Source organism: Taudactylus pleione, unplaced genomic scaffold, assembly GCF_031769625.1.
Source record: "Taudactylus pleione unplaced genomic scaffold, aTauple2 ptg000053l, whole genome shotgun sequence".
In the NCBI taxonomy this organism is placed as follows: domain Eukaryota; kingdom Metazoa; phylum Chordata; class Amphibia; order Anura; family Myobatrachidae; genus Taudactylus; species Taudactylus pleione.
In genome coordinates, this window is record NW_028284455.1 from 30,682,383 (window position 1) to 30,697,919 (window position 15,537).

At 42.1% G+C, this 15,537-nt stretch overlaps 1 protein-coding gene across 1 annotated transcript in view; it reads right to left on the bottom strand.

The window, feature by feature from the left end:
* The window catches only part of TRIM71 (tripartite motif containing 71), a 92,005-nt gene that overhangs the window by 13,433 nt on the left and 63,035 nt on the right, over positions 1–15,537 (bottom strand). Inside the window, exon 2 of the mRNA XM_088463569.1 lies at positions 13,320–13,487. Within this exon, the coding sequence (XP_088319695.1) occupies positions 13,320–13,487 (168 nt within the window). The remainder of the gene's footprint in view (positions 1–13,319; positions 13,488–15,537) is intronic.

Sequence of the window (15,537 nt, forward strand, 5' to 3'; positions counted from 1 at the left end):
CGTCATCTCCAGTATTTATTAGATTAATCGGGTACATCGAAAGGCATCTGAACTGCTCGCAGTGCTTGTGGTAAGTTTTTCCTACCGCAATCACTGCGAGCAGTTCAGGCTAAAAGACAACCAAGTGACGTGGTCGATGACGCTCCTTTACTAATTATGCACTCCCATTAAACGCCCTTTTGACCTATTGGCACGCCTGCGTTCGGATCACCGCTCCCCCGTTTTCAAGCACCTTCCCCTGTTACCACCCACAATACGATCTAGTTTTTATTTTTATTTTTTTTAATATAAAATTGGTCATCACAAACCATATGGGAAAATGTCTTATGGTATGAAGAATTTTCAATATGTTGGCCTTAATTCTAATACTTCTATATTTGATGCAAATACAGCATAGAAACTCACCCAAAGCACACCATACTGAATCTGTAGCATGCTGGTGAAATCTACTGTTCAGCTGGAACAGGTGCCCTAGTCCAGGGGCGAAGGGAGGATGGTTCCGGCGAAGTGCGAGCTCCTGGCGCCAAACAGATCAGAGGGCGCAGGCTGCGGCTGGAGTCTGACTCCGGCAGCTGTTTAATCTCCGACAGGGTGCCGGCTCTCATAGAATGGATTATTAATAAATCAATATAGAGGTTGATAATTTAACCTTATAAAAGTTGAGGGTAATTGGACTGGGGTATCAGTTCTCTGATTTCCAGAGAATGATTTCTTTATTCATAGTCTTCTCATATATATTTTTACTCTTGATCTTCATTTTAGATCTCATGGTGTTCTTAATTATTTGCTGCTGATGTTCCACAGCACAGAAATCTTTGTTTGGGTCTAAACAGAACAATTTACTATGATTTACAAGCGTTTTTGAGATCACAGTACGTGTCTGTCCTTTTGCTGCAGGAAAAAGGACAGACACTTGTGCTCTTATCTCAAAAACACTAAGCTTCAGCTGGTCTGATGGGCATGACATTCTGATCCAGTGAACCAGTGTGATACTGTTAACTTTGATTTTGATCAATACCCCTGAGGAAATCCCCTATGAGCGACGAGCGCTCAGGGTACTGGTGCCGTGCATGTCAGCCATACCAAGGTCCCTGTCAATGAGCTTATACCTGGAAAGGTGCTGACAGGAAGTAATCCCATTCCTTAAAAGTCGTGATAACACGACACCTTTGTAAATTGTGATGTAAGCAAAATATATGTATGTGTCATTTTATCCAGAATAAAATATTCTGATTCATGCTAATAAGTGGCCATTGGGCCTTCTTTGGTTGAATTTTTTGGTGAGTGGGTTTATTCCACATACCTTTCCATTCATGCGAAACATCAAAGATTTGGATTACAGTTTGGACAATTTTCTTCTAAATAAGGAGGACATTTGCAGGTTGTAAAGTGCCTTCTAGGTGTATTGAGTTTTTGTATTGTATTCTACTAATAGGGGATCCAACGTGAGGTGCGGCTTATTTGTTTTTAGTGCAAGACAAGGGAAATTTGTATACTGTTGATATATATATATATATATATATATATATATATATATATATATATATATATATATATATATATATAGCGGCACTCACATTTTTTTTTTAAGAAATCAGGACAGCAGTCCACTTAGTTCATTTAATGTTTCAGTTCTTTAAAACCTTAGATAAGTAGATATAAAGTAATTCCTGACTATGTGGAAGGCACCCGGTAAGATAACATTGTGAGAGCAGGAGTGCCGAACTGACGTTTCTATACATGATTAATAAATTTTATATATATATATTATATATATTTATTTATTTATTTTTTATTAATATTAGAGATGAGCAGTTCGGATTCTGTGGAATCCGAACCGCTCCGAACATAGGGGATCAGAGTCCCCCCGAACCCTGTTCGGGTGTTCCCCGCCTGACTCGGATCCCCGTTCGCTAGAGAATCCGACATCAGGGCTCCTCGAGTGTAAGGCAGAACGCTGTGATAGCGGTCTGCTCTACACAGAACAAACACACAGCCACCAGCGGCAGCTGTGTGTTTGTTACAGCAGCCAATGAGAGTCACACAGACTCTCATTGGCTGCTGCACGAAGGGAGCCGGCTGGAGCTCACTCATGAGCTCTGTCTTCCGGCTCCCTCCTCGTCGCGTGGCAGCAGAGTGGACGGAGGCTGGAGCGGGGATACAGGTAAGTTTTTTTTTTTATGTGTGTATGGGGGCATGCTAATGGAGGGGCCTGCTAATGGAGGGGCATACTACTGGGGGCCTGCTAATGGGGGGCCTACTACTGGGGGCCTGCTTATGGGGACATACTACTGGGGCTGCATACTACTGGGGGCCTGCTAATGGGGGGCATACTACTGGGGGCATGCTACTGGGGGCCTGCGAAAGGGCATACTACTGGGGAGGCCTGCTAATGGGGGGCATACTACTGGGGGGCATACTTCTGGGGGGCCTGCTAATGGGGGCCTGCTAATGGGGGGCATACTACTGGGGAGGCCTGCTAATGGGGGGCATACTACTGGGGAGGCCTGCTAATGGGGGGCATACTACTGGGGAGGCCTGCTAATGGGGGGCATACTACTGGGGAGGCCTGCTAATGGGGGCATACTACTGGGGAGGCCTGCTAATGGGGAGGCCTGCTACTGGGGGGCTGTTTATGGGGGCATACTACTGGGGGGGCATACTACTACTGGGGGCACTACTACTAAGGGGACTGCATAGGGGGTACCACTACTGGGGGCATTGTGTAAGTGACACCACTGCTGGGGGCATTGTGTAAGGGACACTATTGCTGGAGGCATTGTATAAGGGATACTGCTACTGTGGGCATTGTGTAAAAGGGTCACTACTGTGGGCATTGTGTAAAAGGGTCACTACTGCGGGCATTGTGTAAAAGGGTCACTACTGCGGGCATTGTGTAAAAGGGTCACTACTGCGGGAATTGTGTAAAAGGGGCACTACTGTGGGCATTGTGTAAAAGGGTCACTACTGCGGGCATTGTGTAAAAGGGTCACTACTGCGGGAATTGTGTAAAAGGGGCACTACTGCGGGAATTGTGTAAAAGGGGCACTACTGTGGGCATTGTGTAAAAGGGTCACTACTGTGGGCATTGTGTAAAAGGGTCACTACTGTGGGCATTGTGTAAAAGGGTCACTACTGTGGGCATTGTGTAAAAGGGTCACTACTGTGGGCATTGTGTAAAAGGGTCACTACTGTGGGCATTGTGTAAAAGGGTCACTACTGCGGGAATTGTGTAAAAGGGGCACTACTGTGGGCATTGTGTAAAAGGGTCACTACTGTGGGCATTGTGTAAAAGGGTCACTACTGTGTGTCGTAACATAAATAAGAGACACTACTTTATGGTGTAATGTGAATCAGGGGCACTATGTGCGGTGTAATGTGAATAAGATTGTGCACTGTGACTCCTTGAGCCGTAGCCCACTTTGTAAACAATTACTGTGATTCTGCTGGCCGTACCCCACTGGGTGGGTGCACTACTTTTCATTTCTGCCACTGCTGTGTGGCAATGTCTCATAGATGTGCTTTATACTGTGGTGTCTGTGTCATTGTGCCGCTGCTTTGTCGCTTAGTAACCAGTCAGCTCACTGCAACCTTTGGACAATAATGTTGAAAACAATATTATAAGCAGTGAGGTGTTCTAAATTGACTGGAAATTAATGTTATTGAGGTTAATAATACTCTAGGAAGAAATCTTTTTGTAAATTTTTGTAAAAAATCCAAATCCAAAGCCAGTCACCGCAGTATGGCAAATCCAAAGCCGGACAGCGAATTAGAACCAAATCCAGCAAAAATGGTCCGGCGCACATCCCATATATACATATTATATATACACACTATAATGTATGTATATATATATATATATATATATATATATATATATATATATATATATATATACATACATACATACACATATACATATATATATATATATTACACACACACATATAAATACAGTCAGGTGCATAAATATTGGGACATTGACAGAATTTTCATATTTTGGCCTCTATTCACCACCGCAATGGCTTTGAAATGAAACAAATAAGATGTGCTTGAACTGCAGACTTTCAGATTTAATTTGAGGGTAATTTCATCCAAATCAGGTGAACGGTGTAGGAATTACAACGGTTTCTATATGTGCCTCCCACTTTTTAAGGGGCCAAAAGTAATGGGACAAACTAAACAATCCTAAATCTAACTTTCACTTTTTAATACTTTGTTGCAAATCCTTTGCAGGCAATTACAGCCTGAAGTCTGGAATGCATAGACATCACCAGACGCTGGGTTTCATTCCTGGTGATGCTCTGCCAGGCCTCTACTGCAAATGTCTTCAGTTCCTGCTTGTGCTTGGGGCATTTTCCCTTCAGTTTTGTCTTCATGAAGTGAAATGCATGCTCAATCGGATTCCGGTCAGGGGATTGACTTGGCCATTGCATAACATTCAACTTTTTAGCCTTAAAAAACGCTTTGGTTGCTTTTGCAGTATGCTTCGGGTCATTGTCCATCTGCACTGTGAAGCGCCGTCCAATGAGTTCTGAAGCATTTAACTGAATATGAGCATATAATATTGCCCGAAACACTTCAGAATTCATTCAGCTGCTTTTGTCAGCAGTCACATCATCAATAAATACAAGGGAACCAGTTCGATTGGCAGCCATACATGCCCACGCCATGACACTACCACCACCATGCTTCACTGATGAGGTGGTATGTTTTGGATCATGAGCAGTTCCTTTCCTTCTCCATACTCTTCTCTTCCCATCACTCTGATACAAATTGATCTTTGTCTCATCTGTCCATAGGATGTTGTTCCAGAACTGTAATGGCTTTTTTAGATGTTGTTTGGCAAACTCTAATCTGGTCTTCCTGTTTTTGTGGCTCACCAATGGTTTACATCTTGGGATGAACCCTCGATATTCACTTTTGTGAAGTCTTCTCTTGATTGTTGAGTTTGACACATATACACCTACCTCCTGGAGAGTGTTCTTGATTTGGCCAACTGTTGTGAAGGGGTTTTCCTTCACCAGGGAAATAATTTTTCTGTCATCCACCACAGTTGATTTCTGTGGTCTTCCGGGTCTTTTGGTGTTGCTGAGCTCTCCGATGCGTTCTTTCTTTTTAAGAATGTTCCAAACAGTTGATTTGGCCACACCTAATGTTTTTGCTATCTCTCTGATGGGTTTGTTTTGATTTTTCAGCCTAATGATGGCTTGCTTCACTGATAGTGACAGCTCTTTGGATATCATATTGAGAGTCGACAGCAACTGATTCCAAATGCAAATGTCACACGTAGAATCAACTCCAGACCTTTTACCTGCTTAATTGATAATTAAATAACGAGGGAATAGCCCAACCTGTCCATGAAATAGCTTTTGAGTTGATAGTCCCATTACTTTTGTCCCCTTAAAAAGTGGGCGGCACATATAGAAACCGTTGTAATTCCTACACCGTTCACCTGATTTGGCTGTAATTACCCTCAAATTAAATCTGAAAGTCTGCAGTTAAAGCACATCTTGTTTGTTTCATTTCAAAGCCATTGTGGTGGTGAAGAGAGGCCAAAATATGAAAATTCTGTCAATGTCCCAATATTTATGCACCTGAGTGTGTGTGTGTATGTGTGTGTGTGTGTGTGTGTGTGTGTGTGTGTGTGTGTGTGTACACATTTGAGAGATATATATATATATATATATATATATATATATATATTACACACACATACAAAAACTGTAAAACTGTGCCCTTTCAATTTATATTATACACACACACATATGTATATATATTTTCAAATACATTTTATATATTTAGTTTTATAGTCTTTATACGAACATTACTCTTGCAATCTTAATATATACTCAATTTACCTTTGAGTGTATATGTTTATATTTGCCAGCTGTGAGGTGAGCTGTCCCTCTCCCCGGGCAGAAGCTAGGGAGTGTAGACGGGCTGTGACATAGCAGTGTGCCCTGGGTGGAGAAAAAAAAGAAAAAAAGATACAGGGAGGACTGGGGCGTGTTGAGGGCAGCAAAGTGTGCATTTATTATCTAGAAAAACATGTCCTCTGTAAACTATTCATGATTTTGTTTTTAATTTCAAAATTAATCTCCGCCCACATTAGCAAATATACAATAAGGGAGCGGGGGGGAATGCCGTGACTCCAAGCTACACCTCAGGCTCTTCCCCAGCCAGAATAGAAGGCATAATGAAAAGCTCCCCCCCCCCCCCCCTCCTCACCTCTCATCTGTCTCTCCATCAGGTGTTTCAACCGATGCCCGGTACCAGTGTCCGGTAGTGAGGCGAGTGCTTTTACGGGTCTAGGAGGTCCCTGTGCAGAGATACACTAAGCATCATATGGGCTGTATGATGCTAACAGTCTTCTATAGCCGCCATACATAGTCCTTGTTACTGTACATGGGGCAGTGGGGGAGTCGCTGAGCATATGCCAGCATGCGTGGCTCCGTGGCTGCATGGATCAGGCCCGCTCTATTCTGCTCTGCCAGTTGACAGAGTGGATGTGAGTGGGGGAAGTGGTACCGCTTTGCGTGTCTGTCTAGCAGCCACTGAGAGCTCTGAGGGGGGAGCGAGACATCTTCTCATCTCTAGTACACAACTGCTAGACAGAAATTAGGCTGCTTATATAGATTTTTACATACAAATTTTAAGTATGTATAGACATTACAAACATAGAAAAAATTATGTGTGACCAAACCCCTTATCCCGAGGCACAGCCTGTTGCCCTGATTCATATGGGCAAGATGTTGGGATATAGAAGGTAAATATTTAGGTGTGTAAATTAATGGTTTTTATATAAATACGAGGGTTGATTGAAAAGTAATGAGTCTGCTTCTGTTTTACTGTCCTATAGGTAGACGTGGCAACGCTATGCTGGTTATTGTGAAGCTCATACATCGATGTGTCTGAACCTGCGGTTGGACTGCCGTAGTAGTCTTTGTTTGGTCACAGCGAGTGGAAGGTCTTCATACGTTTTGTCATGGCGGATGAGGAAGACGTGTCTGTGAGATCACATCAGAGATGTGCGATTGAATTTTGTGTCAAACTTGGAAAAAAAAAAAATTGGGACGAAAGTTCACGTAAAGTTAACCTTCTGTCATTTTGGAACATCTCCACAGCTTTGCCAATGTTGACATCTGTAACCGTGGTGGATAGTCTCGCAGAACGCACTGTGTCAGGCACTTGCGTATTACCATTTTTGAAGTGCCTCCACCACAGAAATACTGCAGCACAGCTAATTGTTTCTCCGCTGTATGCTTGCCATAACATTTCAGGAGTTTCATTTACGCTTTTTCCAAGTTTGACTCAAAATTCAATCATACATCTCTGACGTAATCTCACTGGCACGTCTTCCTCATCCACCATGTCGAAACATACGAAGACCTTCCACTCGCTGTGACCAAACAAAAAAGACTACGGCAGTCCAACCGCAGGTTCAGACACATCGATGTATGAGCTTCACAATAACCAGCATAGGACAGAAAAACAGAGGCAGTCTCATTACTTCTCAATCAGCCCTCGCATATATTACTTATTATATTATTATTTATTATCATGCTTTATTTATATGGCGCCACAAAGGTTCAGCAGCGCCTAAAAGTACATAAACCATTGTGCGCAGAAGAGAACAGTGACTTACCGTACAAGACATTGCAGGACAAATACATGGTATATAAACGTTCTATATTGTCATTTATTCAACATGCAATACACATAAAAAAATAAACTTTCTATTGGAAAAAAAAACAACAACAAAAAAAGCTAATAACCTTTAGGGATTGGTTATTTATTTCTGCTACAAATCTACTAACACAATAAAAATCTTGCATGCTTTTCTCAGCTACAACTGACTCCATGCATTTTACATGGATCCGTAAATAAATTCACTTAAATCTAGAAGAGACTGTCCTGGCTAATGACAAACCTACACTGAACTTAGCAGCACCCAAATAGACAGTCTTTGAGAAAGCACCACAGGGAATAACCTCAGAGAAGCGTGAGGCCTGTAACAATTCCCAACCATTGCCCATTTTTGATGGCTTTGTCTTATTTGAGGTTCACCATTTTCTAAACATGACGTGGCACAGGCCTGAGCTCAATGAATTAATCTGCCACAGAGAAACAAAACATTTTTCTGTGTGCCCTAAATGACCCTTCTGTGCAACCAGCTTTCTGACCCTTTGATGTGGGGAGATAACAGAATTACTTCCTCTGTGTTCTGCTAATGAGCTGCCCCTTCAGTGGTCTTCACAAAAGAAAGGGGGAGGGTGAAGGCCAATAGCCACCATTCAGCAGGACAGCCTACAGGGAGGCAGGAGGTGGATGGTTTCCAAATTACCTCATTTACTGCATCCTTTTCAAATCCGTGTTTACTCTAAATGGATTTCCTTCCAATTGCAAGGGGAAAAAAAAGTATTGCTGCCCTTTATCTTTAGTCTTATGCTAATTGAGCCGCCCAGCATAACTCACAGATGGCCTGAACTCTGTCACTGTACACATGGGACTCAGGGATTGTAAACATAATCTGAGCCTGTAACTGTCAATCCTATTAATGTATACACACAATCACTGCCCCTGGCACCTTTTAGGCACCTAATCTATCTTACTGTGGTGTGGCCAAAAAGTGGACTAGAGCTGCCATGAAACAATTATAGAATCTATGCAAGGTGCAAGACTATTGGTTAATGGAGCAGATGTAGACTGCAAGCTCTCCAAACATATTATAATATGATCATTCTAGAATGAAGTATTTTGCAGTTATGTTTATAAATGGTTATGAATTGTTCAAATGCAGTGTTTTGCACTATTGGGCCTATTTAATAAATAATATATTTGAGGGGTACCATTAAATATTAGGGATCCCCAGGATGTAAATGAAATGGGGGGACTAAAATAGATATTGGAGATATCTGCTTCAACCCCTTCTAAACAGTGGACACAGTCCATGCTAGGGGACGCTGCTAGGCCAACGGCTTTACCCAGCTCTGCAATGAGAAGCATTCTATGCAAAACATAAAAAACATGTCACAGGAACAGGTATCAGAGCATAAGTACAATACACAGCGCATATCAGTATCTAGCATAAGTACCAACACTTAATATCACACAACAGACCGAGTAGGACAGATAACAGGGAGGGTTAAGGATAGGTTAACTTCCTGAATTTAGCAGGAGACATGGATTCAGTACTCAGATCCTGTAGCCAGCTAATCTAATATAGCAAAAGGATTGTGTAGGGATCAGGAGAGCAGCATTTTTAATAATAACATTTCTAGAACAAGATGTTCTACTTGGGAATTGGGGGGAGCAAGTTACAGAAGAAAGAACATTGCTTTTAACATACAGGTTAATGAATCCCTTAAAAAAAATCTCCCAGCCTTACAGAACCACTCTATAGACTGCTAATCTCTCATAGCCAACCTCAGAAAGATCTGCATGGGTTAGCGAGGAAGAAGGACATAGGGGGAACTTGGATACAGAGTAGTGGGCTCAAGTTAAAAAAAAAAACGCCTTCTAGTCACCCATTTATGTTCAAATGAGGAAAAATACCTTAAAACCATAATTTAGACTATACATTGTATCCACTCCTCTCCACACTATCTATTGGATCAGTGTTGGAGGGGTGGGCAGGAGAGCAGCCTGGCACATAGATGGTGGTCCTGTTCAAAAATCAAGCAATTTTGGGATGCTGCTCAGAACTTAATGTTCTTAATTACTGGAAATCTCCTTCTGTTTCGCCTATTGTATTTTATCTCAAATGGTCTATCCCAAACGTGCCAAAATATTCACAACTTTCCATTAGACCCATACAAATAATTGTTCTACCACAGCACACTAGAGGAAAAAAAAAAAAAAAAAGTCCCATCAGTTGCCGCTTTGATTAATTCTATATGGCATACATTTAATCTAGGATGTCGAAAGTATCCTCCATGAATGTTCCAACAAATTTGCTAGCATCTGGTCCCCCTGAATTTCCCATAAGGAGTCCATAAGATTAGATGGTTTTAACATGGCTTCTCACATGTCCCACATTTATGACTTTGCTGTTAAACTTTCAAATTACTTTTGTCAACATTAAAAAAATATAAATTTAAAAACGTTTAATGGTGCTATCTTACCTTGTACACGGGTGGTGACTGTTGCCTATTCCTCGACTGTTAACCCCCCAACCCCTTTTACTTGGTTCTGTATCTTTCCCCTCTTATGGTTGGAAAATATAAAAGTTTTTAATGAAAATATTAAAATAAAAATAAAAAAAAAAGACTTAATTTCCCAGCAGCTCTAGTAGGGGCTCATACACAACAGATATATTCTTAGTGTTTACCAAGAACAAACAATTGATGGATCTTAACATTTTGGAAGAATTTCTTATTGCTTAAAAATCTCAGCTGGATGGATGCCGGCTTATAAAATGTGTGATTCGAGCAGATCACGCAGTGTGACAACAATCGCTCAGCAGTTTACATGCTTTCAGCTGTCCAGCATTTCATCCCAATGATGTCCTCATGACCCATGTTACACATTCTGAAGTGTGACAAGCCGCCATATGAAGAGATTCATTTACATGGAATATTATATGCACAGAAAGATCACTGATGTAATATTAATAAAAAGATCTGTTCTTACATTGAAAATCAAAGTCCATTTCCAATCTGTCCTTTATAGCATCACAATTTACTTTAACATGGTACGGTTTACAATTTCCTCTAAGGTCGCATTCATTAACACGTAGTTGAAACACAGTGCGAGTAAACCATGGGTGAAATTAAGCAGGGTACTAATGTCAGCAAAATTTTTGCACATTTAATTCTGTGCTGCGTTTTTCGTGCTGTATGTTTGGACAGAGAACAATGTATCTCTAGCCTACATTATTTCATCTGCAGCTTACTGGCATCATGTTCCGTTTGGAACCTGTCTGGACGAGCACTAAGGCCAGGATGCAGGAAATCTTTAAAAAGAATACAGAAAACAATCAGTAAGCCGTACTCCGTTCACGCTCCAAAAATGGGGCATTCTTGTTTGTGTGTTTGATCAGTAGTACACATACACAAATTAGTAACTCCCAATAAATCCAGTCACATGCACAACAAAGTTAATTCATATACTCATGGCATATACTAGTAGCTTCACATTAGCTAACAGACACCATGGGCTAAATGTACATTTCAAATGAGTACATTTAATCTAAAAATGCTGGATTTTAGCTTTAAAATTTAAAACCTTTTTCTCACAAAATCGCTCTTTTATACATGCCACCCATATCAGACTGTGCATTGCCCACCAGTGACGCTAGTCCCAATTTCATAGTGCAAAAAATATTGCAAAGAGGGCATGTGCACTTAAATAAGTGGCTATGTCAACATGCTGAGACTGAAAAGTGCAATGCTGCCCCTTGCTAGTGTCAGTCCCCCTCCTCTAACCCTTTAACTTAGTGATGACTGTACCATTGATGGTCGATGGTTTTAAACCATCAGTAGAAAACCATGAATGGTTTAGACATCGATGGCTAAGAGTTGCACATGCGAAGACCTCGACCATTGGACTGGTTTGGGTATGGGATGCCGGCAGTCGGGACCCTGGCGGTCAGAATCATGACGCCGGGATCCTGACAGTGTTAACATACCGACACATGTTGGTCGGTATACTAATCCTTCCATTCTCCCTAACCTCCCCCCTAGTGCCTAAACCTAACCTCCCTCTTTCCGCACCATAAACCTAACCCTGCCCCCCCCCCCCCTTAGTGCCTTAACCCTAACCCTCCCCCTAGTGCCTAACCCTGATACTTACCTTTTTGATGTCGGCGGTCAGGATTCTGGAGCAGGGATTGCGACGCTGTCGGGATTCCGGGTGCCGGTATTACAACCGTCGGCATCCCGCACGCCGGGATGCTGACTACATTCCCATTGGACCAGCGCTGTCAATGCTTTCACAATAATAGTGCCATGTCATCAATGGAGGAAAAAAAACACTTGCCATTGATGGAAGATGACCATTCCTACCTTAACTGCCAGGCGCAGCAGGTGTGCATGGACCCATTCACTGCTGCTCTGCTGTGGAGGACCATAACTCTCCAACTATTCTGGTAAATTTAATCCTCAAATGATGACTGTTCTGTTGAAATCGGGATGGTTGGAAGGTATGCTTTGTGTGCAAATTTTAAAAAAAATTATTATAGGTGATCTTGTCATCGCCAACCTCAATGGACTGAAAAATGTCACACATAGACAATGCTAGTGGGTTGCTCCTGCTCCCAGTGTGTCTGCTGCTATGCTCTCAGCTAAAATAAACTGCAAGGATCTGACCACTGCACAGCACTGCAATCAATGTTGGATCTTTTTAAGTCAATAATAATGCGGATAATAACTTAGGATAGACTTAAGACATCAAAGAGAAAAGGGCACTTCTCATGCTTTCCCTGTTCAGATTCACCTAGAGGGTTAGTTGGTGGATCCTCTACTCACTTGAATCCATTAGACTGAGAAACAGACACAGCAGGTATGGAGAAATGTCCTCTAGCCATGCATCTATCACCGTACAAAACCTCCCTTTAGGCTTGAAAACAGTTTTAAAAATGCCAAAATTCTCCAGGCAAGTATTAGGCTCTCAGAAAAAAATCTCAAGAATAAAATTTGCTGCACAGGTTTTGTGGATAAAATTCCAGAAAGATAAGATACCTCATTGTGGTCACTCAAAAGCTATACTGGCTGTTTGACAGGTTTTTCTCATTTTAAGTGCTGAAGAGCTTAGTCACAGTCACGTACACACATGGCTCATCATGACAGCAAGTATATAAGAACCTAAATTCCCATTAAAGGTAGTGAAATGGGAAGGTAGCCATATTTAACCCCTTTACTGCAGGTTGGTAGGAAAACGGCTGCTAAATATTTAAGCAGGAGGTATCACTGCTTACATAACTGGTTTCCACGGGATCTTTGTACTCTACGAACAACTTTTTAAAAAGCAAAATAAATTAGTTTAATAACCAGTCTTCGTTTTAGAATTACATAATTAATTCCCATGACATCATGCAAAAAAACAAATGCCATTCTGATAGTTTGGGGTAGGAAGGTCGAGTAAGGGCAAGCAATTTGTGGGGAAAAAAAAAAAAAAGGTCGAAATGGCATCAACTATAGAATTTACTAGCATGCAACTTGTTCTGTGACAGCTAAACCCAACAACAGGTAGTATTTCCACCAATCAGAGTAGACTAATTGATAGACAGAAAAATGGTGCACACATATGATATGTAACACTTAGTAGGCTGGAATAACAAAGAGAAAGTGGAAAAACTGGTCATTGCCTCTGCCTACCTGGATAGCTTGGCGTCCCTGTTGAGCATCAGCCAACAGCTGGATAGTGAATGCCCTTGAGTCTTGAAGAGCATCCTGGAGGTAGACAAAGCTGTGGCCAGCGTGACGTCCCATAGTGCACTCACGACATATAGGGATAGAGCAGGAATCACAATAGAAATGGAGAACCTGAAACACAGCAAGAAGGTATTAATGTTAGTCATATCAGGTGAACTGGTTTTCTCATCTCCACATCACTTCATGGAACCCAGCACAATAAAATACAACATTTTAAGTACAGTAATACAAATGAAGTGATGTCAGCAAGCATTTGGAGGTCTAAGAGATCTGATATTGTGCTTCCTCGATTGGCTTTCTACTCTTTGTATTTCTGGCCTCTGAATTCAAATTTGGCAATCTCTCGCTGTAAATCTTAATCTAGTTACCCAATGGCCTTAGTAATACACTTCATGTTGAATGTGATCGCACTTAAAGGGAGATGTATCAAGCCTTCTTAAGAAATGCAGAAACGGACAAGTAGAGAAAGAGCCCACAGCAAACAATCAGCTTCTGCTTTTTAATTTTATAGAATGCACTCTTTAAATGCTAGCTGGAAGCTGGCTGGTTGCTATAGGCAATTTCTCTACGTGCGCACTTTTTAAAAGGCTTGACACAAGGTCACCATAATAAGCTGTACTTTCTATCTATTAAGCACTTGCCTGGGTGCATCATTTGCGACCACACCAGGCTGTGCGTTCCCTTCCAACATGTGCCACTTTCAGAAGGACCTCCCGAACCCTCTGCATCCCTGCATCCTCTCCCAGTCTAAACCTGGTGGCAGCGCAAAGTCGTGATTTTTTTTTTTTTAAATAAAACTGGTGTTGGATAAGTTATAAATAGATGTTCTTGACCTAATTCAATCATTAAAAACCCCAACAATTTCTGAGCGGTTTTTGGCAAAAAATATTAGCCAGTTAAAAAAGGTACCGGTACCCTGGATAAGTGTACAGGTACTTTTTTTATTCATTTCTGACTTTATTTCAGATCTCTTGCTTTTTCTGGGACTAGAAATAAGAATTACAAAACTTAGACCAAAAAAAGGTGTTGGTACTGCGTACCCCTGAGTACTACCACAAAAAAAGCACTGATAAGTAAAATATTACTATATTATATTATATTATACATATACACATACAAATAATATATGTATTAGCTGCAGATATGGATATTATAGAGGATTTGCCAGCTGTTCTTTTCAAATGGTTTAAAAACCTAGCTTAAAGGTCCGTCTATTTCCCACATAGAAGGAACATAAACCATTAGAATACAATACTTATTGTCCACCCTCACTCCAGTTGTACTTTTCCAGTTCCCAGATTAACAGTCCTTCTCAGTTGCTTCTTAATTTAAGACACCGTGGAACAATAGCTGGGGTGCTTTCACTAATTTATCAGTGCTGGAGTCGGCTTAATTAGGGGAGGTTGCTGCGCTTTCATGAGGGAGGGACAGAGGACCCTTACAGAGACTGGATGCAGAGCTGGATTAAGGGGGGGGGCATAGGGGGCGAGTACTCCCGGGCCCCCCTCTCTCAGGGGGCCCCCCAGCCAAAGCAGCTTTGACTAGGCCCAGTGAAAGGTGTATACAAGTACCCCGAGGTTCCAAGGGACCCCAGTCACTCTTACCCAGGCCAGTCTGTGCGGGGCCCGCGCCGCTGCAGTAATAGGATGAACCCAGCAGGTAAGCCTCTTCACTGTCACTGGCATCTCCTGGCTTGCTCAATAAAGTTTTTTTTTTCCGCCGCAGTGTGTGTGACGTCATGACGTCCGTTTACTGCTTGGGTGAAGACCAGCTGAGTGAGGAGCCTGCCGCCGCTGTGAGGAGGAGCAAGCAGAAGATGCAACTTAGGTAAGTGTGGGGTTATGGAGGGACACAGGGATGCAGTGGCTGTTCCTGCAGAGAGACAAGGGAGGAGGTGGCTGCTGCAAAGACACAGGGGAGTGCTTGTTTGTCGCTTATGCTCCTCCAGAAGGGGGAGATGGGGAAGATGGCTGCTGCAAAGACCCAGGGAGGTGTTTGTGGCTGATGCTCCTCCAAAGACAGGAGGTAGTGGCTGCTGTTGGGAAATTGGGGGGTAGCTGTGACTTTTGCTGCCAAGACACAGGGGGGCTAAGGCTGATGTAGAGACACAGGGGGGCTAAGGCTGATGCAGAGACACAGGGGGGGGCTATGTCTGTTGAAC